General features: G+C 37.1%; 2 protein-coding genes across 3 annotated transcripts; one reads left to right on the top strand and one right to left on the bottom strand.

Annotated features, from left to right (window-relative positions):
- The first annotated feature begins 4,312 nt into the window (after positions 1-4,312).
- spx (spexin hormone) lies at positions 4,313-5,339 on the top strand. The gene is made up of 4 exons (XM_077234409.1): positions 4,313-4,411; positions 4,611-4,668; positions 4,769-4,831; positions 5,222-5,339. The coding sequence occupies exons 1-4, from the start codon at positions 4,313-4,315 to the stop codon at positions 5,320-5,322; spliced, it is 321 nt and encodes a 106-aa protein (XP_077090524.1). The 3' UTR covers positions 5,323-5,339.
- A 1,440-nt stretch (positions 5,340-6,779) lies between these two features.
- On the bottom strand, positions 6,780-20,773 carry gys2 (glycogen synthase 2). Of its 2 annotated transcripts, XM_077234407.1 has the most exons (17): positions 20,677-20,773; positions 19,731-19,886; positions 17,623-17,804; positions 16,795-16,986; positions 16,435-16,620; positions 14,615-14,759; positions 14,410-14,527; positions 14,144-14,264; positions 13,910-14,016; positions 12,331-12,390; positions 11,905-11,983; positions 10,198-10,311; positions 9,806-9,932; positions 8,425-8,520; positions 8,139-8,302; positions 7,907-7,987; positions 6,780-7,108 (listed from the first exon to the last, which is right to left on the bottom strand). In XM_077234407.1, exons 2-17 carry the CDS (start codon positions 19,849-19,851, stop codon positions 6,896-6,898), a joined length of 2,106 nt encoding a protein of 701 aa, XP_077090522.1. In that variant the 5' UTR covers positions 19,852-19,886; positions 20,677-20,773; the 3' UTR covers positions 6,780-6,895. The 2 variants fall into 2 exon arrangements, with proteins under 2 accessions (XP_077090522.1, XP_077090523.1); XM_077234408.1 differs by lacking the exon at positions 20,677-20,773 and having other exon boundaries at positions 19,731-19,928.
- Between the last annotated feature and the right edge of the window lie 233 nt (positions 20,774-21,006).

Genomic DNA, 21,006 nt, shown 5'->3' with positions numbered 1-21,006 from the left:
GCTTCCCTGAGACGGTTTCTGACATAATTCTTGGGTTATGCAATCCGATTGTTGCAGCAGCTGTCCAGGTGACTGGTCTCAGACGATCTTGGAGGTGAAGATGCTGGATGTGGAGGTCCTGGACTGGTCTGCGGTTGTGAGGCCGGTTGGATGTACTGCCAAATTCTCTGAAACGCCTTTGGAGACGGCTTATGGTAGAGAAATGAACAATCAATTCACGGGCAACAGATCTGGTGGACATTCCTGCAGTCAGCATGCTAATTGCACGCTCCCTCAAAACTTGTGACATCTGTGGCACTGAGGCAATCATGCTGTCTAATCAGCATCTTAATATGCCACACCTGGATGGATGGATGGATTTTCTCAGCAAAGGATTAGTGCTCACTAACACAGATTTAGACAGATTTGTGAACAATATTTGAGAGAAATAGGCCTTTTGTGTACATGGAAAAAGTCGAAGATCTTTGAGTTCAGCTCATAAAAAATGGGGGCAAAAACAAAAGTGTTGCGTTTATAATTTTGTTCAGTATATATATGTATTTATATATATATATACAGTATATAATGTGTATATATATATATATATATATATATATATATGTGTGTGTGTGTGTGTGTGTGTGTGTATGTATTTGTGTATATAAACATGTATTTGTGTATATACATATATATATATATATATATATATATACAGTATCTCACAAAAGTGAGTACAACCCTCACATTTCAGCAAACGTTGTAGTGTATCTTCTCAAGGGACAATACTATAGAACTTAAACTTGGATATATTTTAGAGTAGACATTGTGCTGCTTGTATAGCAGTATAGATTTACTGTCCTCTGAAAATAACTCAACATACAGCCATTGTTGTCAAAATAGCTGGCAACAAAAGTGAATACACCCTAAGTGAACATGTCAAAACTGTCCAAAGTGTCAATATTTTGTGTGAGCACCATTGTTAGCTAGCATTGCCACTTCTCCACCTTCCGCTTGAGGACACCCCACAGGTGCTCAATAGAGTTCGGGTCTGGATACATACTGGATACATTCAGCTTCCTCAGCAAGGCAGTTGTCATTTTGGCAGTGTGTTTGGGGTCGTTATCATGCCGTTCCACCCAGTTTCTGAAGGGAGGGCATCATGTTCTGCTTCTGAATGTCACAGTACATGTTGGAATCAATGTTTCCGTCAATGAAGCTCATCTCCCCAGTACCAGCAGCACTCATGCAGTCCCAGACCATGATGCTACCACCACCATGAGTGACTTTAGGCAAGACACAATTTTATAGGTACTCATCACCAGGGCATCGCCACACATGCTAGACACCATCTGAGGCAAACAAGTTTATCTTAGTTTCATCAGGCCACAGGACATGGTTTCAGTCATACATGCTCTTGGACAGGTTGCTTTCAGCAAACTGTTTGAGGGCTTTCTTGCGAGTCAGCTTCAGAAGAGCCTTCCTTCCGGGCGGGACGACAGCCATACAAACCGACTTGTTGCAGTGTGAGGCGTATCTGAGCACTGACAAGCTGACCTTCCGCTTCTGCAACCTGTAAAGGACTCAACTTCTTTGATTGATCCTTGCCAGGCCTGTTCCAAGTGGAACCAGTCTTGGGAAACCTCTGTATGACCCTGGCCTGTACTGTAACTTATTTTCAGGGTGTTACCAATTTTCTTATAGCCTAGGCCATCTTTGTGGAGAGCAACAATTCTAATTCTCCAATCCTTAGAGAGTTCTTTGCCATGAGGTGCCATGTTGAACATCCAGTGGTCAGTATGAGAGAATTGTACTCAAAGCACAAATTCTAACTGCTCTAATACAAGATACAATTTGTATGGTCCTGTCAAGCAGACAAAAACATGAACATGATAAATAGGACGTGTGGCTTTGCATGGTTAAACGATGTACAGCTTTTATCACTTAGGGTGTACTCATTTTTGTAGCCAGCTATTTTGACAATAATGGCTGTATGTTGAGTTATTTTCAGAGGATAGTAAATACACTCACCTAAAGGATTATTAGGAACACCATACTAATACTGTGTTTGACCCCCTTTCGCCTTCAGAACTGCCTTAATTCTACTTGGCATTGTTTCAACAAGGTGCTGAAAGCATTCTTTAGAAAGGTTGGCCCATATTGATAGGATTGCATCTTGCAGTTGATGGAGATTTGTGGGATGCACATCCAGGGTACGAAGCTCCCGTTCCACCACATCCCAAAGATGCTGTATTGGGTTGAGATCTGGTGATGTGGGGGCCATTTTAATACAGTGAACTAATTGTCATGTTCAAGAAACCAATTTGAAATGATTCAAGCTTTGTGACATGGTGCATCATCCTGCTGGAAGTAGCCATCGGAGGATGGGTACATGGTGGCCATAAAGGGATGGACATGGTCAGAAACAATGCTCAGGTAGGCCGTTGTCCAATTGGCACTAAGGGGCCTAAAGTGTGCCAAGAAAACATCCCCCACACCATTACACCACCACCAGCAGCCTGCACAGTGGTAACAAGGCATGATGGATCCATGTTCTCATTCTGTTTACGCCAAATTCTGACTCTACAATCTGAATGTCTCAACAGAATTTGAGACTCATCAGACCAGGCAACATTTTTCCAGTCTTCAACTGTCCAATTTTGGTGAGCTCTTGCAAATTGTAGCCTCTTTTTCCTATTTGTAGTGGAGATGAGTGGTACCCGGTGGGGTCTTCTGCTGTTGTAGCCCATCCGCCTCAAGGTTGTGGCTTCACAAATGCTTTGCTGCATACCTCGGTTGTAACGAGTGGTTATTTCAGTCAAAGTTGCTCTTCTATCAGCTTGAATCAGTCGGCCCATTCTCCTCTGACCTCTAGAATCAACAAGGCATTTTCGCCCATAGGACTGCCGCATACTGGATGTTTTTTCCTTTTCACACCATTCTTTGTAAACCGTAGAAATTGTTGTGCGTGAAAATCCCAGTAACTGAGCAGATTGTGAAATACTCAGACCGGCCCGTATGGCACCAACAACCATGCCACGCTCAAAATTGCTTAAATCACCTTTCTTTCCCATTCTGACATTTAGTTTGGAGTTCAGGAGATTGTCTTGACCAGGACCACACCCCTAAATGCATTGAAGCAACTGCCATGTGATTGGTTGATTAGATAATTGCATTAATGAGAAATTGAACAGGTGTTCCTAATAATCCTTTAGGTGAGTGTATATACTGCTATACAAGCAGCACAATGACTACTCAAAAATATATCCAATTTTAATTTCTATAGTATTGTCCCTTGAGTAGATATACTAAAATGTTTGCTACAATGTGAGGGGTGTACTCACTATTGTGAGATACTGTGTATGTATATATATATATATATATATATATATATCTTTTTGCATTCTGCATAATTCTTTTATAATATTAATATTCTAAAATTTTGTTTTATTGTTTTCTTCTGAAAATCTAAAGAATGGCAAATGGCATCAAGTATTTTGTCCTTTTTTCCTGGAGGAATGAGACTTGTTTTCTTCTTCAACCTAGTTTTGACTGTGCCAAGATTTGTTGATTGTAATTTATTTCAGAGACCATACATATATAAGGTTGTTTCTTATCCATTATTCTCTTCAAGAAGAGACAGAGGCAGAGCCCAGCAGATATTTATATATATGGGAAACCCCATCAGCCGCACACTGTTCATTCATAAAAAACGATTAACTGGTGTATTTGAGACGCTTCATTGCTGAAGGTGTAAACATATCAATACTTTCCGCCCTCTTCTTTTCATTAGTTACTATTAAAAGTGCACATGAATGGAAATTTCCCTTTGGCAAAGCTGCAAAGCATCCTAACTTACAGATGCATGTCTTTAAAAGTCACAGCAATAATGTAGGTTTATTATTTTTAAAGGAAGGGTTAACTAATGGTTCTGAAAGGTTTGTGGTCCGGCCCCGTCGTGAATCAATGGGACTTGACCTATAGCTGAAGACTAATTCATTCAACATTCCCCCACCCTGATGATTATAAATATCAAGGACAGACTTCACAGTCTTCACTCTTGATCTTTCCTCTTAGACTCAACAGCAAAAGAGGACGTCTGACATTATGAAAGTAAGTCCACATTCATGCTTGCATTCGTCTCGAACACTTTCAGCAATTAACTTACTAACTAGACAGAGTAAAAAAAAAGAGAGAAGTGAAAATGACAACCAGGAATTTAGTCATTTTAATATTAGGAATTTTGATACTTTTGTTCACAATATAATTAACACAGAAGAGAAAAGAGGCTTTATACACTGTAATAAAAGGCTAATGGGAAATTATCAATTTTAACATGACTTCACCTTTCCAGGATTTAAGGACTCTTGCGGCGTACGCACTTGCGCTGTTACTTCTGGCAACATTCGTGTCCCATTCCTGGAGTGCGCCCAAGGTAATGAGATCCATTATACTTTGAATATTGTTCAATTTTTGACTAAACATTTATTATTTTAATTTAAACATTTTACTTGTGTCAATAATTTTTATTTTATTTTGTATACATATTTTATATTTTAAAATAATACTTAATTCTGTTCTACATGAAACGGTGCAAATATATAATTTATTATATATATAATTTTTTATCAAAGGACAGTTTTCAGCGTCGGAATTGGACACCCCAAGCCATGTTATATCTGAAAGGAACACGTAAGTTACTGCTGTTTTTCAAGCATATGTGCGTCTAAAACTGCATATATGATCCATTTTTTCCACACGCTTTTGAATTAACTTTTCATGTTTATTATAGAGGGGCGGCGCTTTGTGTCAGAAGACAGAAATGACGGGGACTTGTATGACACAATACGCTTGGGTATGAATTATTAATTATATATCTCATAATTTGTAAGCTTAACCGTTATTTATGCGTGAAACTGCAGTGTTTATGTTGCACGCAGGTGTTAGTACAATTGTAAAATACTAATTGTAATCTAGTAAATACAAAGTATCTACAGGTTAAAAAAATATTTTCATGATTTATCAAAACTTTTTCACTTTAGTCTAATAAACTTAGATAATAAATGTGGTTCAGATAATATATTTTGAGTTTCTATTTATTAAATATATCTTGTATTAACTCACATTTTTAATTTCAATGAACTCAAATCTTCAAGTTAAACCAACAATATTTTTTTACAGTGTACTTCTAATGCAATTACTTTGTTGCATGAACGCTAATGTAAATTTTAAACTCTCTCTACAGAGTCACGCAGCCAAAACACAGAAAACCTGAGCATGTCTAAAGCGGCTGCATTTCTCTTAAATGTTCTCCAGCAAGCCAGAGACCAGGGTGAGCCTTACTGAAACCCGCTAAAAGAGCTCGAACAACTCACTCTTACATCTGAATCATGTGGAATTTAATGTTTTCAAGTTCACCCTCAGCTACGATGATGCCTGTGTTTAACTTCTCTGAAGGTTCATCATTTACTGTTCACCACTATTACAGTTAGACTCGAGTAATGTGGAGTTGAGTTATGTATGTTTCCAGATTGTTTGCATCATTCCACGTGGACTTGGACTGATAATTTAAGTAACACAAGGAATAGAGCAAAGACTGATTTTAAGGCATTTTAATTTCTTTTTGTTTTGTTTCAGGTGAAATAATGGGTTGCTTTTTCAAGACATATCATCTTGGAAAAGAGACTATTTATGATGATTGAAATTCTGTACAGACTTTGTTTCCTTTTCATTTTCTCAAGTTAAATCAACATGTGAATTGAATGGTCTGTAAAATACATATTTGACAATGTCTGACCTTTTTCTCAATTAATTAAACTAAATTTGCACTGATAACTGCTACCATGAGTGAGACTTTTTTTGGTTGCATTATATTTTAAGATGTCTTTGTTACAGTGTAATTATACCATTGTGTACAAACTCAAAGCAATATTAATTAACAACATAAGATTAGGGTTTTGTTTAGTTGCTTGTAATTATGCATAATTTACATAGTCAGTACATGTAACGTACAACAAGGACACTCAAATTTCCACCTTTTTTAACAACAACATGGGTGGGATGTTTTACATTTCAGCAAATTAATGTTATTATTAAAACGTTGCATTTATTGGAAATATAATAAAAGTATGTTATAGAGAAAAATACATCAGATTTTTTTTACATTTTCTCTATTACAGCCTCATGGCACCAATATACCAAAAATAAAAATAGTCCACTAATATCTCACCAGTGGAACATACATGATATTTCATACAGTGGACTGTCTTTGACTTAATAGTGAAATTTTTTTTTATATATATATATATATATTTTTTAATTACATACTCTATTATCAGTCAAGCATTATGAGTTAAAAAATATTATCCACAATGACGAATGAGTACTTATCAGCATTTTCAATTTTAAATAGAATTTTGGTTACATACAAGTGTCCATGTTACAGTGTAATTATACATTTAAGTACTAAGTAATAATAATTAACTACATGTACTTACTATATAATAAGGGTTAGGTTTTTTTAAGGTTTATTTGCATGAAATTATGCATAATTTATAGTTATTACTACAGTACATGTAAAATAATCTGTTACCGGAATTTTAAATGGCAAATGTTGGTAACACTTTATTTTAGTCTGTTACACATTTTACATGTACTTGCTATAGTAATAACAGTAAACAATGCATAATAAAAGGCAACTAACCTTGAACCAAACCCTTATCCCAACCCTATAGTAAGTACGTTAAATAATATTACTCAGGACTTAAATGCATATTTACACTGTAAATAGGACACCCTTCAAGATATTTTCTTGTTCATACTTTGGTGATATCAATAATCCATGTAAAGGCTGTAGCACATTCTCAAAGGGTAGCAGGTGTAAATATGCCTAAGCTACAGGAGCAGGCGGGTGCGGATCTTAATTCCCATTTTCCAGCGGTTCTTGCCTCTTACCCTCAAGCTCCGCACCCAGTGTGAAAGGAGCCTTGATGTTCTGCCTGTCCCTCTCGGCCTCCTCGTCTTCGTCATAGGTGTCGTCATCTTCCTCATCGCTGTGGTGAGGGCTGGAGTGGAGGGAAGCTGACGGGGACGGAGGGACGGATAAGGGTCGCGGGTAACGGAAACCTTGTGTCTGTGCAAACAAAAAGATTCAGTCATTCATACTGATTCTGATATAATGGTAAACAAGAGACTTGTTGATTCATTGATTTCATACATCTGTCTCACTTAAATTTTCTGTGTGTGTGTAGTCTTTTTAAAGCATATGTGTAAAACAACTGTGAGTGAGCTCGAATGGGAATCAAGTCTTCTTCCTGAGCTGGTAAATGTTATCCTGTCAATTAAACTCAAGAACGAAGCTCAACTGCGGTGCATCCTCATCACTCAGGAGTGTTAGACGTCATACGATAACACCCGGATTAGCAATTTTGGGAGCAGAGAGATGAAGTGAAACTCAATTTAAAGTTTTTGCTCCTAATCAGCATTAACCTGCCATGCTGATAATGATTTAATGATGTCTATGGATGATGTCATATATGCGTATCTTTGAGCGAAAGGTGTATTTGAGTGATTTTTGGAAGGGAGTTTACTTATTACATAAGATTTATTTTTTCACTTTGCCCTTCAGAGCTGCTTATAGCCTATTTACTCAAAGTATAATTTTTCTGTAACAATGTAAAAGTCCTTACTGTCAATTTTGATTCATTTAATGCATCCCTGCTTAATAAAAGTATTAATTTCTTTTCTTTTTTTAAATCTCACTGACCCCAAACTTTTGAATAATGGTGTATATAATGTCCATGACCTTTAGGTTCATATAAGATGATGAAACTAAGCACACAGCTTACAAGTAGTGCAGCATTGTGTTGTCATTGTCAGTGCTAGAGCATTAATGTGCATCTGAGAGAGTGTGAGTGTTAGCAGGGCTCACCGATGCGAGGTTGAGATGGTCCATTTTGAATTTAGCCGGGAAGGATCTGCTGAGGGCCAGATGCCTGGCTTGCATGTAGAACTGAGCAGAGAGAAACACAGACAACCGCATGTCACTTGATAAAGAAAACATGCAAATTAATCAATGTCCTTTTACACAATGTTAACGAATGAAATATAGGCGAGTACTCCCGAGTACTCCGAGGCAGAGCGTGAGCTGAGAAGATACTCACCCGTCCGAGGTATCGCCAGTCCAGCAGGTCAGAGAGTCTCTCCGTTCGGTTGCGTTGGATTATTCGCTGTCTGCGTGACTTTTGGCAGAATGAAAACATGAACTGAGTCAGCTGGTTACACGATTCGTCTGCAGAACGGAACCGCCGGTCCACAATGTAGATTCCTACAACATTGATTTAGTCAAAATACACAATGTAATGTAATTAAAACATATTGATAATACAAAAACAATTAAGCTGTGCAAATAGTTTTGGAAAGCAGTGACTCGTTTCATGATTCACTCACCATATTCAGATGGGTCGGAGACATGTTCCTCCATGAAACAGCCAAACCCAGATAGATTGGTGGTTACGCTGGGAATTCCCATTACAGTACACTCACCTGAACACCAGATTACAGATGATGATCAACAAGAGTCATATGCAATACAGGCTTATGCAAAACCCACGAAAAAAAAGCTTTTTAAATATACTGTGTATATATATATATATATATATATATAATTACAAATAAACAATTAAGCTGTGTATATCCATATTTTCCTGAGTAACCTATGAGTGCCGCCATGATAGATTCTAACTTCCGTTTGCATGCTGTCCTGAATGTTCCATTCTCCATGAGGAACCCATTGGTAAAATGGGATTAAAAAGAGCGACTGAATTAATTAAACAAAAACTTTCTGAACATTACTAAAAATGTGCAGGCTTAAGCTGTGCTGTTTCTGGCTGCCTCAACAACATCAATAAAATTAAGGAATTCCTAGAAACTAGGGATGCACCGATATGAACATTTTGGCCGATACCGATAATTCTTTATATTTGAAAGCCGATAACCGATATATTGGCCGATAAATCTAAATCCAAGTTTTTAGATAATTTTTGAGAGCCTGATTACAAAAACAAGTCTCACCATTAAAATACATGTCCCAAGCACATGTTCTCATTATAATTTTATATAGCACATGACAGACTTGTGTTGCACTTAACTAGCATATATTTTTTCTTTTTTGAAGTGATTTCAATCATATTTCAAGCAATTCAAAACCATCATGGCGAACAGTGGGCATCTGAAGTGTCTCAGCTGAAGGAGATAATCCATTATTTATCGGATTTAATATATCAGCCACATTTTTGTATTGGGCCGATAATGATAACAATAAAAATGAACACATATCGACCGATACCAATATGGTGGCCGATATTTCATGCATCCCTAATTAAAATACTCCCCGAAGAAGGTAAATGCGAACTTCACCCCAAACGAGAGCTGTATGTAGAATATGAGCGGCCATCTGTTTTCAGTGTAGCTGATCTCGGGCCGCTTCATCATCTACACACTCATTAGCATTACACTTTGATGGGTGAGGCACCGAGAAAAGACAGTCACTGTAAAGTGATGGCACTATGGAGCCATGTGCTTTTTTAAACCCCTTTCATAGGTTTAACGTTACATTTTAGGCTTGGAAGTCAGGCGAAACGTCCACGTCCCAAAATAGGTGGATATAAAAATGCTACTTATTTCTTGATTTGTAGCCATATTAATTTATAAAATCGAGCTTGAATTCTGATGTCAATATTTATGTTAAAGTCAAGTGACAAAATGCTGAATGCAAGATTGTGACCGAATCAAAGATGTGAACGGCACTAAAATGCGTTGAGTGTGAAACCTGGTGTGTAGCCCCATGGTTCATAGTAGGATGGAAACACTCCCAGATGGCAGCCGCGCACAAACTCCTCATAGTCCATGGGCAGCAGGGGACTGGTGGAGGACAGGAACTCCGGATGGAACACAATCTGACAAATTCTGACAATTAATACTTCAAGGCCATTCATACACACATTTTTATAAAGATTTACCACAATCAATCAATACAACACATCTTTAATGCATCATGTGATACACTTAACATGAACTCAAGACAACCAGGGCTTCTACATGGACATTCAGGGCTTAACTATAAGTATGACCTGGGGTCAGTAGATAAAACTGAAACGTGCGGTGATACACGTGTTTTTATGCTTCTAAATCTTCTGGGGTCAGACATAGTAAACTGCACACCTTCACTCTGTCATTGCGTCCATTGAAGAGGCCGATTCGGCGGATGTTGCTCAGGATGGGGTCTGTTGAGTCATCCAGCATGTTGTGAGTTGTTACTGGAGGGAGAGAGTGTCTCTATGAAGGACAAAGACATGAACATAATTGCAGTATTGCATTGTTGCAAAATTGTATGTGTCAATGGAAGTGTATGAAAGGTTAACAAATAAATAAAATGAGCAATCCATAAGCAGTCGTTGAATAAAAATCATGAAGTTCAAAGTTTAGAAACTCCATTTAAGTTATAAAAAAACAATCTTCCTATCAAAATTGGCTGCCTGCTCTACACTTACTTGCACCATTTCAATGGTTTCTAATATACATTATTCTTGCAATTAAATTACAGAGACTGAGTCATAGGAAAAGAGTGAGTGGACTTTACTCTCCAGAAAAATTAGCCTCATTTTTTACTCTCGTTCCTTCTTTATAAACAAACACCAGCACTAACAGATCGATATCGCTCCTTCGGTAGCTCCCCGAAATATTGATACCCAAATAAATCTAACCAGAGTGGCTGTATATTGACGTTATGCTCATAACACTGCCATTAAGAAGGTGTAGAATAAATCTCAGTAACACATTCAATCTATCGACCGCAGACAGTCAGGTTAAAAACGTCACTGAGCTCTGTAACACAACCCGCTCCGCCAGTAATCCAGTAGAATGATGCAGGGGATTCCTCCACAGATTTACAGAGGCTTAGTATGTCGATATTCACTATAACCTCAGGCTGACCTTTGATTAGAGTCCATTCATACAAAACAGATGCAGGGCAGGAGAGAATGAATGAAACCCCCCTGAAAACATTTACTCATTAATTCAAAGACGTCCATCTTTAGACCCATAGTTTGTCCTAAATCATGATTAAGTAATGTTCTCAAAAAGAGAGGGAAATATTAATTAGATTAGATTTTACAGAATAAATTAAATTAAAACTACATAGTAAGTTTAATACATAAGTATAATGTGTAGTATCATCCTGAAGGGGTTTATTTTGTGATAATGACCAGTCGACATGATCTTTTTTTCATAGCTACTTATCAAATAAATTAATGCACATGAAATAGTGATTAGAGTTGAAATTATTATAGCATGTGAGAAGAAAGCATAATGCAAGAGACATGAAAATAGCACAAGGTAAGAAATTGGCTGACAATCCATAACTGTCAAATATCCAATTTAGTGATTGCTACAAAAAAAACTATATCAAAGTATTAATTCAAAAATAAAAAAGGGACAAATAAAGACTTGTAAAACTGCTGATTTAATTCAGCTTTAAAAATGTAGTCAAGTGTAAACAATTTAAATAAATTAAATCAATTCAAAATGCAACATTTAAATTTGCTTTTTATTTTTAATAAATTGCATTTACAAATGGCTTCTCTTAAAAAAGTGTCTAAACAGTTTGAGCACATAGGAGTAGCCAATGAACTTAAACATGAACCTCTCTCTCTCTCTCTCTCTCTCTCTCTCTCTCGTACAATATATACAGTATATACACACTATATACAGAGTGAGCATGAAACCATAATTAAAAACAACTAACCAGAATGTTTTGGGGATATCATAAACTGATACCTTGAAAGCACAGTAATATGGTTAAAGGATTCATTTGGTTACTTTTCAATGTGGCCTCTTGTGATGTAAGAATTGTGCAACGTTTTGTCTGACCTGTGTTGCATAAATGGCCCTCTTCATGATTGTGAAATCATCTCTGTCCAGGATTTTGCTCATGTCTGGGATCTCACCCCTGTAAACGCAGGAGAGCTTCATTAGATGAGATCCTACAAACACACATACTATCTTGCTCCATGATCATCACACATAGGAAATGACCTATTGACATCACACAATGCCATTATAAATATCCTATAATCTGACAACTCCCAGGGGAAGTGCAGTGTATTCTCATCAACACTTGGTAGACACTGTGAAATATCAACACTTGAAGGTTACTCAGCCACTCCAGTTTATGACATCAGATGTTCATCGCTCTTCATCATCACATACTGACAACATTTACGGTCACATCCATTTTGAGCCCTGTTTTGTCAGGTCTGTACAAGGGAGGGTTTACAGAGAGTGGAAACCACCAACCTTAACAAGCCTTCGTAAAGCTTTTTGCCAAACTTCTCCTTCACTGACTGCGCTGTGTCCCTGAGAGACAGACGAAAAATATATTGGAGAAGTCTTGTACACTAAAACCATCTGAAAAGAAGAGCGATTTCCTTTTATTGCCTAATAAATATGATAAGTATAACTAGTGGGAAATCTGATCCAGCATCAGTGCTCTACTCTAATGTTGTGAGCTACTAGAAATAGATATCCAAAATCCAAGATCCAAAATTAACTCTCGGCCCATGAGTTAAATAAATACAAACCAGGATATCCACCAGAGAGCACTCCTCCTTAGACCATTGTCATTCCATCATGAACTGCATTTCCCAGAATCCTTTTCCTAGACTCATTATCTCTAATTAGTTTCAGCTGTTTCTCATTTACCCTGTTAACTCTGGCTGAATGTTAAATCGCCCCCTATGCCCTCAAATAGTGTGTTATTTGAGTGGACAGACATTGTAGTGGTGTCTGAAACAATAGTGAAAGTTATTAAGTGCTCTTATTCAATCCCACATTGCATAACGAGTGTGCAACCAATTAATGCTCAACGGCTGTCTGAATTCGATCACTCGTTTTCATTCACTCCTTTAAGGGGGCTTTTACACTGGGCTCGTTTGCTGCGGTCCGAGCCCATGCGCGATTGTTCCCGGCGCCCCCCCGCAGCGTTGGTCTGGTTTCATACTCAACTTGATTCTATCAAACTCTGATGCGTTTGCGTGCATCTTACGTCATTCCAAACGTGCACGGCGCATCATAGAAAACATGACGCAGGTCAATATATTGTGTTTTTTTATTAATTTGGTGCTATTATGCATAGCTGAGTAACAACGCAGGTTAAGTATGTGTGTGTGTGTGTGTGTGTGTGTGTGTGTGTGTGTGTGTGTGTGTGTGTGTGTGTGTGTGTGTCGCATAAGCTGTCTTTCTGCTGCTTGCAAATGGACTCTTTTGAGGATTTCTATTAATTTGTTGCCCTGATTGCACGCACTATACGGGAATACACTGCAGACTCACTCTTGCTCGTATCCAGGGTAAATCTTCATCTCTTACGTGTGTTTTATTTAACAAGATACATCATAATCGGCTAAAACGCATGCGCAGGACACTTTACTTCCTGAACAAGTGCGCACCCGAGTCTGTGTTGCTTTCACATGCACGCGAACCGCAGCACGGTTCGGGAGCAACCAAACTCAGACCACCTCCTCCAGGTTGTCTCGGGTTCGGGACCCAGTGCGCACCCGGGTTCACATGACAGCGTTCACATTAGCGATTTTTCATGCGAACCGTGCCCCATTCCGAACTAAACTGCCAGTGTGAAAGCCCCCTAAGTGAACTTTATTAGTGGAATAACATAGGGAATAGTGATAGAGGGTTTAGGGGCGATTTCAGATTCAGCCCCTGTATATATAAACCTGGTTAACTCAGTCACTTATTGCAAAGTCTTGTATGTTACACTGCATTTCTGAGCGCTCGCTGGTTTCCTGTTCCATGATTTTGACCCTTTGCCTGTTTAATTGATTAAGACTAGTAATGAAGGTTATATACTCAAGCAGTTACGCACCACATTTGCTTGCGTACAGCCTGTCCTTTAAGAGACTCCACATTGAAGTTGTTGGTTTTGGCAGGCATGATAAAGAACACAACCACTGTAACATCACTCTTATTAACCTGTTAGCCAACACAAACATACAATCAACAATGAACATCTTTTGCTTTGACTGGCATGCTTAAACTAGATGATTATATTTTATGAAGAAACTATAAGTTGTATAAGTACAGCAGTGACTGTTCATACCCTTAGCAAGTAGTTTAATCTGGACAGAGATTCGAGGAACAGGTCTGCTCCTTTATTTGAAAACTCATATCGTCCTGCGATGAAAAAGAACAGGGTCTTTTCCAGATTGAAGTCCAGATAGCTGCCAGTGAGAAGAGATTTCTTTTAAGAAATGATAACAAGCACCAATATATATATATATATATATATATATATATATATTTACAATTTACTTTTTGTATTATTTTTTTACAAGTGTGTGTGTGTGCAGACAGAAAAGATCTAACCCATAGAAGTGACCTCTCACAAATTCCTGGATCTTGGATTTGTTCATGGAGTGCAGGTTCTGGAACTCATGCATGGCTGAGAACTTCCTAACATTCAGGCCGTTTGGGGTGACCACATCTGCAAGGGCAATGCATACAAACATGATATTTTCAACATCATGTATTCAGAAGTTAATTATGAGGCAGACGAGGGGCTTTGTAATACCTGTCTGTCTATGGAGCATGTGATTGGCCTCCACAGCTGTAATCTGGGACACGGTGGTGAAGACATGTGCGCAGTGTACAGCAGCCCTCTCCAAACAGTAGCGATGATAGATCTGCCTATCTCCTGCCTCCTGGTCTACGTTAAACTGCATGAAATAGGAAAAAAAATAGATTAAATTAACAGTTTGAATGGATGCAAAGTTGATTTTTTTTTGTTGCGAACTCTGCTGAATTGAGAATTTACAGATCTATTATTTTATTTTCATAATAATAAATCTGATGTAGTTAGAATAATGAGTCTGATTCTACCGTTTTTCATAAAAAATAATGCAATATTAATTTTAAAAAGTCTCAGAGCTTCCCCCCCATCAGCAGGTGAAGGAAGTCTCTCTGGGGCCAATAGGCGATAGCATCAGTCGGTAAATCATAAGATGCTGTCAATTATTCTTCAGTCAACCTTCAGGCATGATGACCTTTACGCTCACTACACCAGACCCAATTATTACTGCACTGTGCATGCACTCTCACTTGCTCAGTTTCACCTCTAATAATAAGTGTTCACTTCACCAACTAACCTGATTGATTTCTGTGGGGCACACTTTTTGTGTAGTTTTCTTTATTTATTGTAATGAATTGTAAAAATAGGTGAAAATTAAATGTTTTACTGTGTAAGCAGAAGTATTTTATGTGGTTTACTCAAAATGTTTATGTATACAATACAGACTGTGTTATGAGGATAAGGTTTACAGAATATACACACTACCATTCCAAGGTTTGGGGTCCGTAATTAATTTCTATTTTCAGAAATTAATACTTTTATTCAGCATGGATGCATTCAATTTATCAAAAGTGAGAGTAAAGACTTTTATAATGTTACAAAATAATTATATTTCAAATAAATACTGTTCTTTTGAACTTTCCAAAAAGTGTCCTGAAGAAAAAGCGTCACAGATTTCACACAAAAAAGAAATTGTTTTCAACATTGATAATAAGAAATGTTTCTTGAGCAGTAAATCAGCATATTAGAATGATTTCTGAGCGATCATGTAACACTGCAGTAATGGTGCTGAAAATTCAGCTTTATCATCACAGGAATAAATTACATTTTGAAATATATTACAATAGCAAACATTTATTTTAAATTGAAATAATATTTTGCAATATTCCTGTTTTTACCTTATTTATGATTAAATAAAGGCACCCTGGGTGAGCAGAAAAGACTTTCAAAAACATTTTTAAAAAACAAACTTTTGTACGAGTGTGTGTGTGTGTGTGTGTGTGTGTGTGTGTGTGTGTGTGTGTGTGTGTGTGTGTGTGTGTGTGTGTGTGTGTGTGTGTGTGTGTGTGTGTGTGTGTGTGTGTCAGGGACGGATTAATGCATAGACTAACCTGAGGGGTCCTCTGTTCAGCAGTTTTTGCAAATATTTTTGGATCAATCTATTTCTGCAGTACTATTACTTACTAAAATAACAGGCAATGGACGAGCACACAGAATGCATGATGGGTTAATGTCACATCGCACATACATCAGTTTCAGCCGTAAACTCACACCACACCGGTGTTGTGCCGAATTTGAACTCGCTGCAAAAATATTAACCCCCTCATTGAGGCTGCAAACTGGTTGCATCTATACGGGTTGCATCTATACGGGGGACTCAAGGGCTGGGGTCAAAATTATTATAAATTATCATAAATTATATATATATTATAATGCAATATTATATTACGTAGGGTGCCTTAGAATATTGTGTTGGACAGTGAAGGGCCTTCAAGTCAAAAAGGGTGGGAACCTCTGATAAACAGTGTGAAAAATATCCTCACCTTGTCCAGGTTGTTGTAGAAGTCTGCATTACCAGCGCACAAGTAACGCCCTAGTAGGGTGGCGTGTGTGGTAAAAATAGTTGCCAAGGGAATCTTGCGGGAGCGGCACAGTACAAGTCCTGTCCCAGCCTGCCATTCGTGGAAATGAGCGATTACGTTGGGATTGTCCTGAAGTTGGTCTGTTAACTGCAGAAGGAGACAGACAGGTTTAATATCATCAGAAGATTAATCCCAAAGTCTACATCAAACCTTGACAAGTTAACGCACTGAATCGATTCATATTCCAGCCCGGACAGACTGGAAAACTACAGTTAAAAATCCAGGCATGCACACTCAGATGGCTTTAAGTGTAAAGTTTACCTCCTTGAAGAACCAGGCCACAAGAGAACCAAAGATGAGCGAGTCGTTGGCCTCCCTGTCGTGATAGGGCAGCCCGATGCTGCATGTGTCCCACAGATCCCCCTTCCAGCGGTCCAGGTTCCAGGCAGCTGCCCCAATATCAAAGAGGATGACGTACGGACTGCCCTCAATCAACCAGCGGCCAAAGTGAACCTGCATGTAGAGAGAAAGTACAGGCAATGTCAACATCAAAATGATGTTGGTACATCAAAATATACCAACACATATAGGCAGCAACAGGAAGACCCCACTTATTTCTATTCTGGTTGGAATCTATAAAATTAAAGGCTTTGCTGTCCAAGAATTTTTTTTTTTTGTTCATGTTATTGTTTTATGTCCCATCACAAGTGTTATTTACACACAAAGGAATGTATTAAATAAATTTAAAAAAATTAAATTCATAGTGCCTCTGCTGGTGCGGTTTAACTCAAAATGGATATTTTATTTGCTTCCAGGTATATTTGATATTAATCAAATATTTTATTTGATCCTCTAGCGTCATCTTCTGGTCAGAATGAGACTATGAAAAAATTACTAAGACACAAATTAACAGCAACAAATCCTTTTTTAATACCCAAGATACGCTGTTTAATACATTTAAAAGCCGCTTTATTTTATTTATTTATTTTAATACTATCATATACTTATACAGCAGGTGTATTGATGCTAGATCAGCTTTTAAACATTTTTGATAATTGGACAAATGACTAGACCCACAATAAACCTGTCCAGGGCCTACTTTATATGTGTGTTAATATGGACATCCTGAGAGGTCACCAATAACTATACCTTGCAACCGTTGTTATTCAAGGAGTCCATGGCAGCTTTGATGGCTTGGCTTGGAGGTTCACATTTCTCCACCTGGGTCTTGAAGTTGTGTTCGTAGTAGGGTCCCATCATAAAGTAGTTCTCACCCCATTCGTCCACTGTGATCTTTGCTTTAGTCTGAATAACAGTATATATACCCCCTACTGGAGATAGACACATAGTTGTGTAGGGAATAAAACATTTATGAATGAGAAAAGGAACAAAATAAGAACATTGTTCAAATTAAAACTTTTAAAGGGATAGTTCACCCAAAAATGAAAATTAATTTACTCACCCTCAAGTTGTTATAAACCTGTATGAGTTTCTTAGTTCTGTTGAAAAAAAGGAAGATATTCTCTTCTTTATACCAGTTGAATACTATTTAAGTCAATGGGGACCATCAACTGTTTGGTTTCTTTGTGTTGTACAGAACTAAGAAATTCCTTACAGGTTTGGGAACAAATTAAGGGTGAGTAAATGATGAAAGAATTTTCATTTTTGGGTGAACTATCACCCAAATTTATAGGGATAAATCTGGACATAATATTGTTTCAAAAGCTATTTCTTAACAAAATGAAGACCCCCAGGGGGCCACAAAGGAGTGTTAGGGGGTTGTGGAAAAGTTTAGAGAAAAGCAGTGTAAAAAATATATATATATAAAAAAAAGGTTAAACTAATTAACACATTTTATTTTAATAAAATACATTTATTAAAATAAGTTAATTTAAATAAATAAACACATTTGATTAAAACGATTTACATTTGTAAGATATAAATATAAAAATAAAAACATTATTATTTAAACAATACATATAGTACAACAGAAAATAGAAAAAAGGAATGTAACTTAATTGACACATTTATAATATTTATTTTTCCACAGTATTAATAGAGATTTTATACTTGAAAATATATAACTTCCTTTAAAATTTTAGGATGGAGTCCCTCACATGAGGGTGATCATATTTGGATTTAAAAGATTGAAACCCCCTGTCCATACAAAACAGAATTGGGTCTCAAAATCTGGTAATTGATCTGGAGCTTAATATTTAACCAGCTACATGGCCCCACAAGAGTGTATGAATGCTGCACACATGCATTTACTTAATGACAGCTCTGTCTTGTTGAACTGTTTTCAAGTCTTCTGATAAAGGGGTGAACAATCTTGAGGTCAAATGTGTGCACTTTCAGGGTCAAAACACACTACCTTCTTGCTAAGGTTATGCAATCAATTTTAAAAAGCATGTATACTTGGTAATGAGATAAAGCAAACAAGATTTTAACAATTGTGAAGTGAGCTTTAAAGTGATTCTTCAGCTTTGAGTACTTTTGGACTTATTGAATTTTAAAAACGTTTTTAATTTGTTAACAATAGACATACATATGACACAGGTAAATTGTCAGTTTTGTTGTTGTTGTTGTTTTTCCTTTCTGAACCACCATGAACAAATTACAATACATGTAATTTCCAGCACATAAATTGATTATTATTATGCGGTGGAAATTAAGGGGATGGGAATTTAATTTTAATATATTTTTGAGGTTACACTTTATTTTAATGGTCCCTTTTGAACATTCTGTTGAGTATAACGCTACACCTATAGGGCCTACACATGTACTAACTCTCATTAGAGTATTAGTAGACTGTCTCCTTAATATATCCTAACACTTTATTTTGATGGTTCCCCAACAGACATTCTACTGACTAGAAGTAACTTTACAACTACATGTCAACTTATTCCACTAACACCTAACCTTACAGTCTACTAATACTCTAATGAGAGTGAGTTGACATGTAGGTGCAACAATACAGTCAACATAATATCTAAAGGGTACCATTAAAATAAAGCATAAGCATTTATGGAATAAAATGGTCTACATGGCCTGGCAAAGGCTAATCTCATTCCAAGCAATATGTAGCCTATCAAATTAAACAGGCCAATCATATTTTTATTTTTTTATTTTTACCGGTATACCTTTGCATAATTTGACAAAATTGCTTAATTTGAAATGCACTCTAAAAGTAATAGAAATTACAAAAATAAAAGAGTGCACAGTGAAAATATACAAACAGTATTGTAAGTTCTTACCCTTATTAGTTACTTCCCAGGCGACCTCAAAGAGCAGGAGATCTTCCACAGGTAGACTTTCCTCTTCCCATTGTGGAAGTCCACTTAATGATGTTATTGACAAAGATCTGGACAGTCGCATCTTGCAAGCTTTTATAAATCGTTTTTATCCGTCAACTGGAGATGCAAATGCAAAGGAAATACAATGGGCCGAATTACAATTAGTGGTAAATGTAGTGGTCCTATGTGGTAAAGAACCTAAAACCATCTAAACAGCCACTGAGATGCCAATTTTTGGTTCTCTTTTAGGTAGATAATGGAGCGCCTGGGGGTCCTGGAGACACTTCGGCTCAATTTGAGCTGCTGCTCGAGTTATTCCTCTAACTTTTAGTGAAGTCTAAAAAAAAATCTGCATGTGCACACTGTGATCGCGTGACTAAAGTCCACAGACATCAAGGCGAAGTATTTGGCCGCTGAGCGAACGAACCCCTCTGAACCTGGACGATACGTGCACACACGCACCCATATGCTACTGCTATATTAATCTTTTAGGCCATCTTATAGCCTACTGTAAAACAAATATCATATTCCAATGCATGATTTGCTCTACAAATCTCTACAAAACGACATTCGTGACATTCGTAACAAATTAAAATACAAAGCAATGCAGATAGATAGAGTTTTATAGAATTTCAAAATCTTAAATGAACTTAAATCCACTGTAGAACTTTCACTGATGATCTGTATTACTTTACATGAGAAACAGTAAGAGTGTTCAAAGGTCTATTGTTTGTTACCATTTAAAAATGACATTTTCAATTTCAATAATTTCAATATATTTACATTTAGGATTTTTGTAGCATCGCAAAACAAGAACAACAACCCTGAAAGCTGAAAGTAAAAAGCTTTTATCAGTGCTCCATCACAAATAAAAACCATCCTACCTTTGCATAATTCATATACTCACATGCCAGCTAATGTTGTCAGTGAAGACTCTTTAGGGCAGGAACATTTCTTTGTAGTTATGATATCCAGGTATCACCTTATTACCATGCTGAAGGCAAGATAACAATGAAAGTTTACCATATTTCCCCACAAACAATAATTGACCATGATTGTAGGCTATACCATTATAGTGGCTCCGTTCATGTTTTCCTGCTACAAGACCCTTATTTTACTTTCATATCATGTTGTTCTCTGGCACAGAATGAGAGAACACAAATTAAAACGTGTGATGTGTCTACAAACACACATAATGTGCTTTTGGTGGGTTTCGCAGCAAAATTTCAGCAGCTAT

The sequence above is a fragment of the Siphateles boraxobius genome, unplaced genomic scaffold, assembly GCF_051911475.1.
Source record: "Siphateles boraxobius isolate OS27281-9 unplaced genomic scaffold, OSU_SipBor_1 19, whole genome shotgun sequence".
NCBI lineage: Eukaryota > Metazoa > Chordata > Actinopteri > Cypriniformes > Leuciscidae > Siphateles > Siphateles boraxobius.
This window is presented reverse-complemented; position numbering and strand designations above follow the sequence as displayed.

Bases quoted from the DNA above. Each gene is read 5' to 3' on its own strand.
- gys2 (XM_077234407.1), bottom strand. From the start codon at position 19,851: ATGCGACTGTCCAGATCTTTGTCAATAACATCATTAAGTGGACTTCCA. The intron at 16,621-16,794 runs GTAAACTTTACA...CTCCTTCTGCAG, and splicing joins TGGCCTGGTTCTTCAAGGAG to TTAACAGACCAACTTCAGGA. The intron at 12,391-13,909 runs GTGCGTAACTGC...TCTGTCTCTCAG, and splicing joins GCTGTACGCAAGCAAATGTG to GGACACAGCGCAGTCAGTGA.
- spx (XM_077234409.1), top strand. From the start codon at position 4,313: ATGACTTCACCTTTCCAGGATTTAAGGACTCTTGCGGCGTACGCACTT. The intron at 4,412-4,610 runs GTAATGAGATCC...TTTTTATCAAAG, and splicing joins ATTCCTGGAGTGCGCCCAAG to GACAGTTTTCAGCGTCGGAA. The intron at 4,669-4,768 runs GTAAGTTACTGC...TGTTTATTATAG, and splicing joins GTTATATCTGAAAGGAACAC to AGGGGCGGCGCTTTGTGTCA.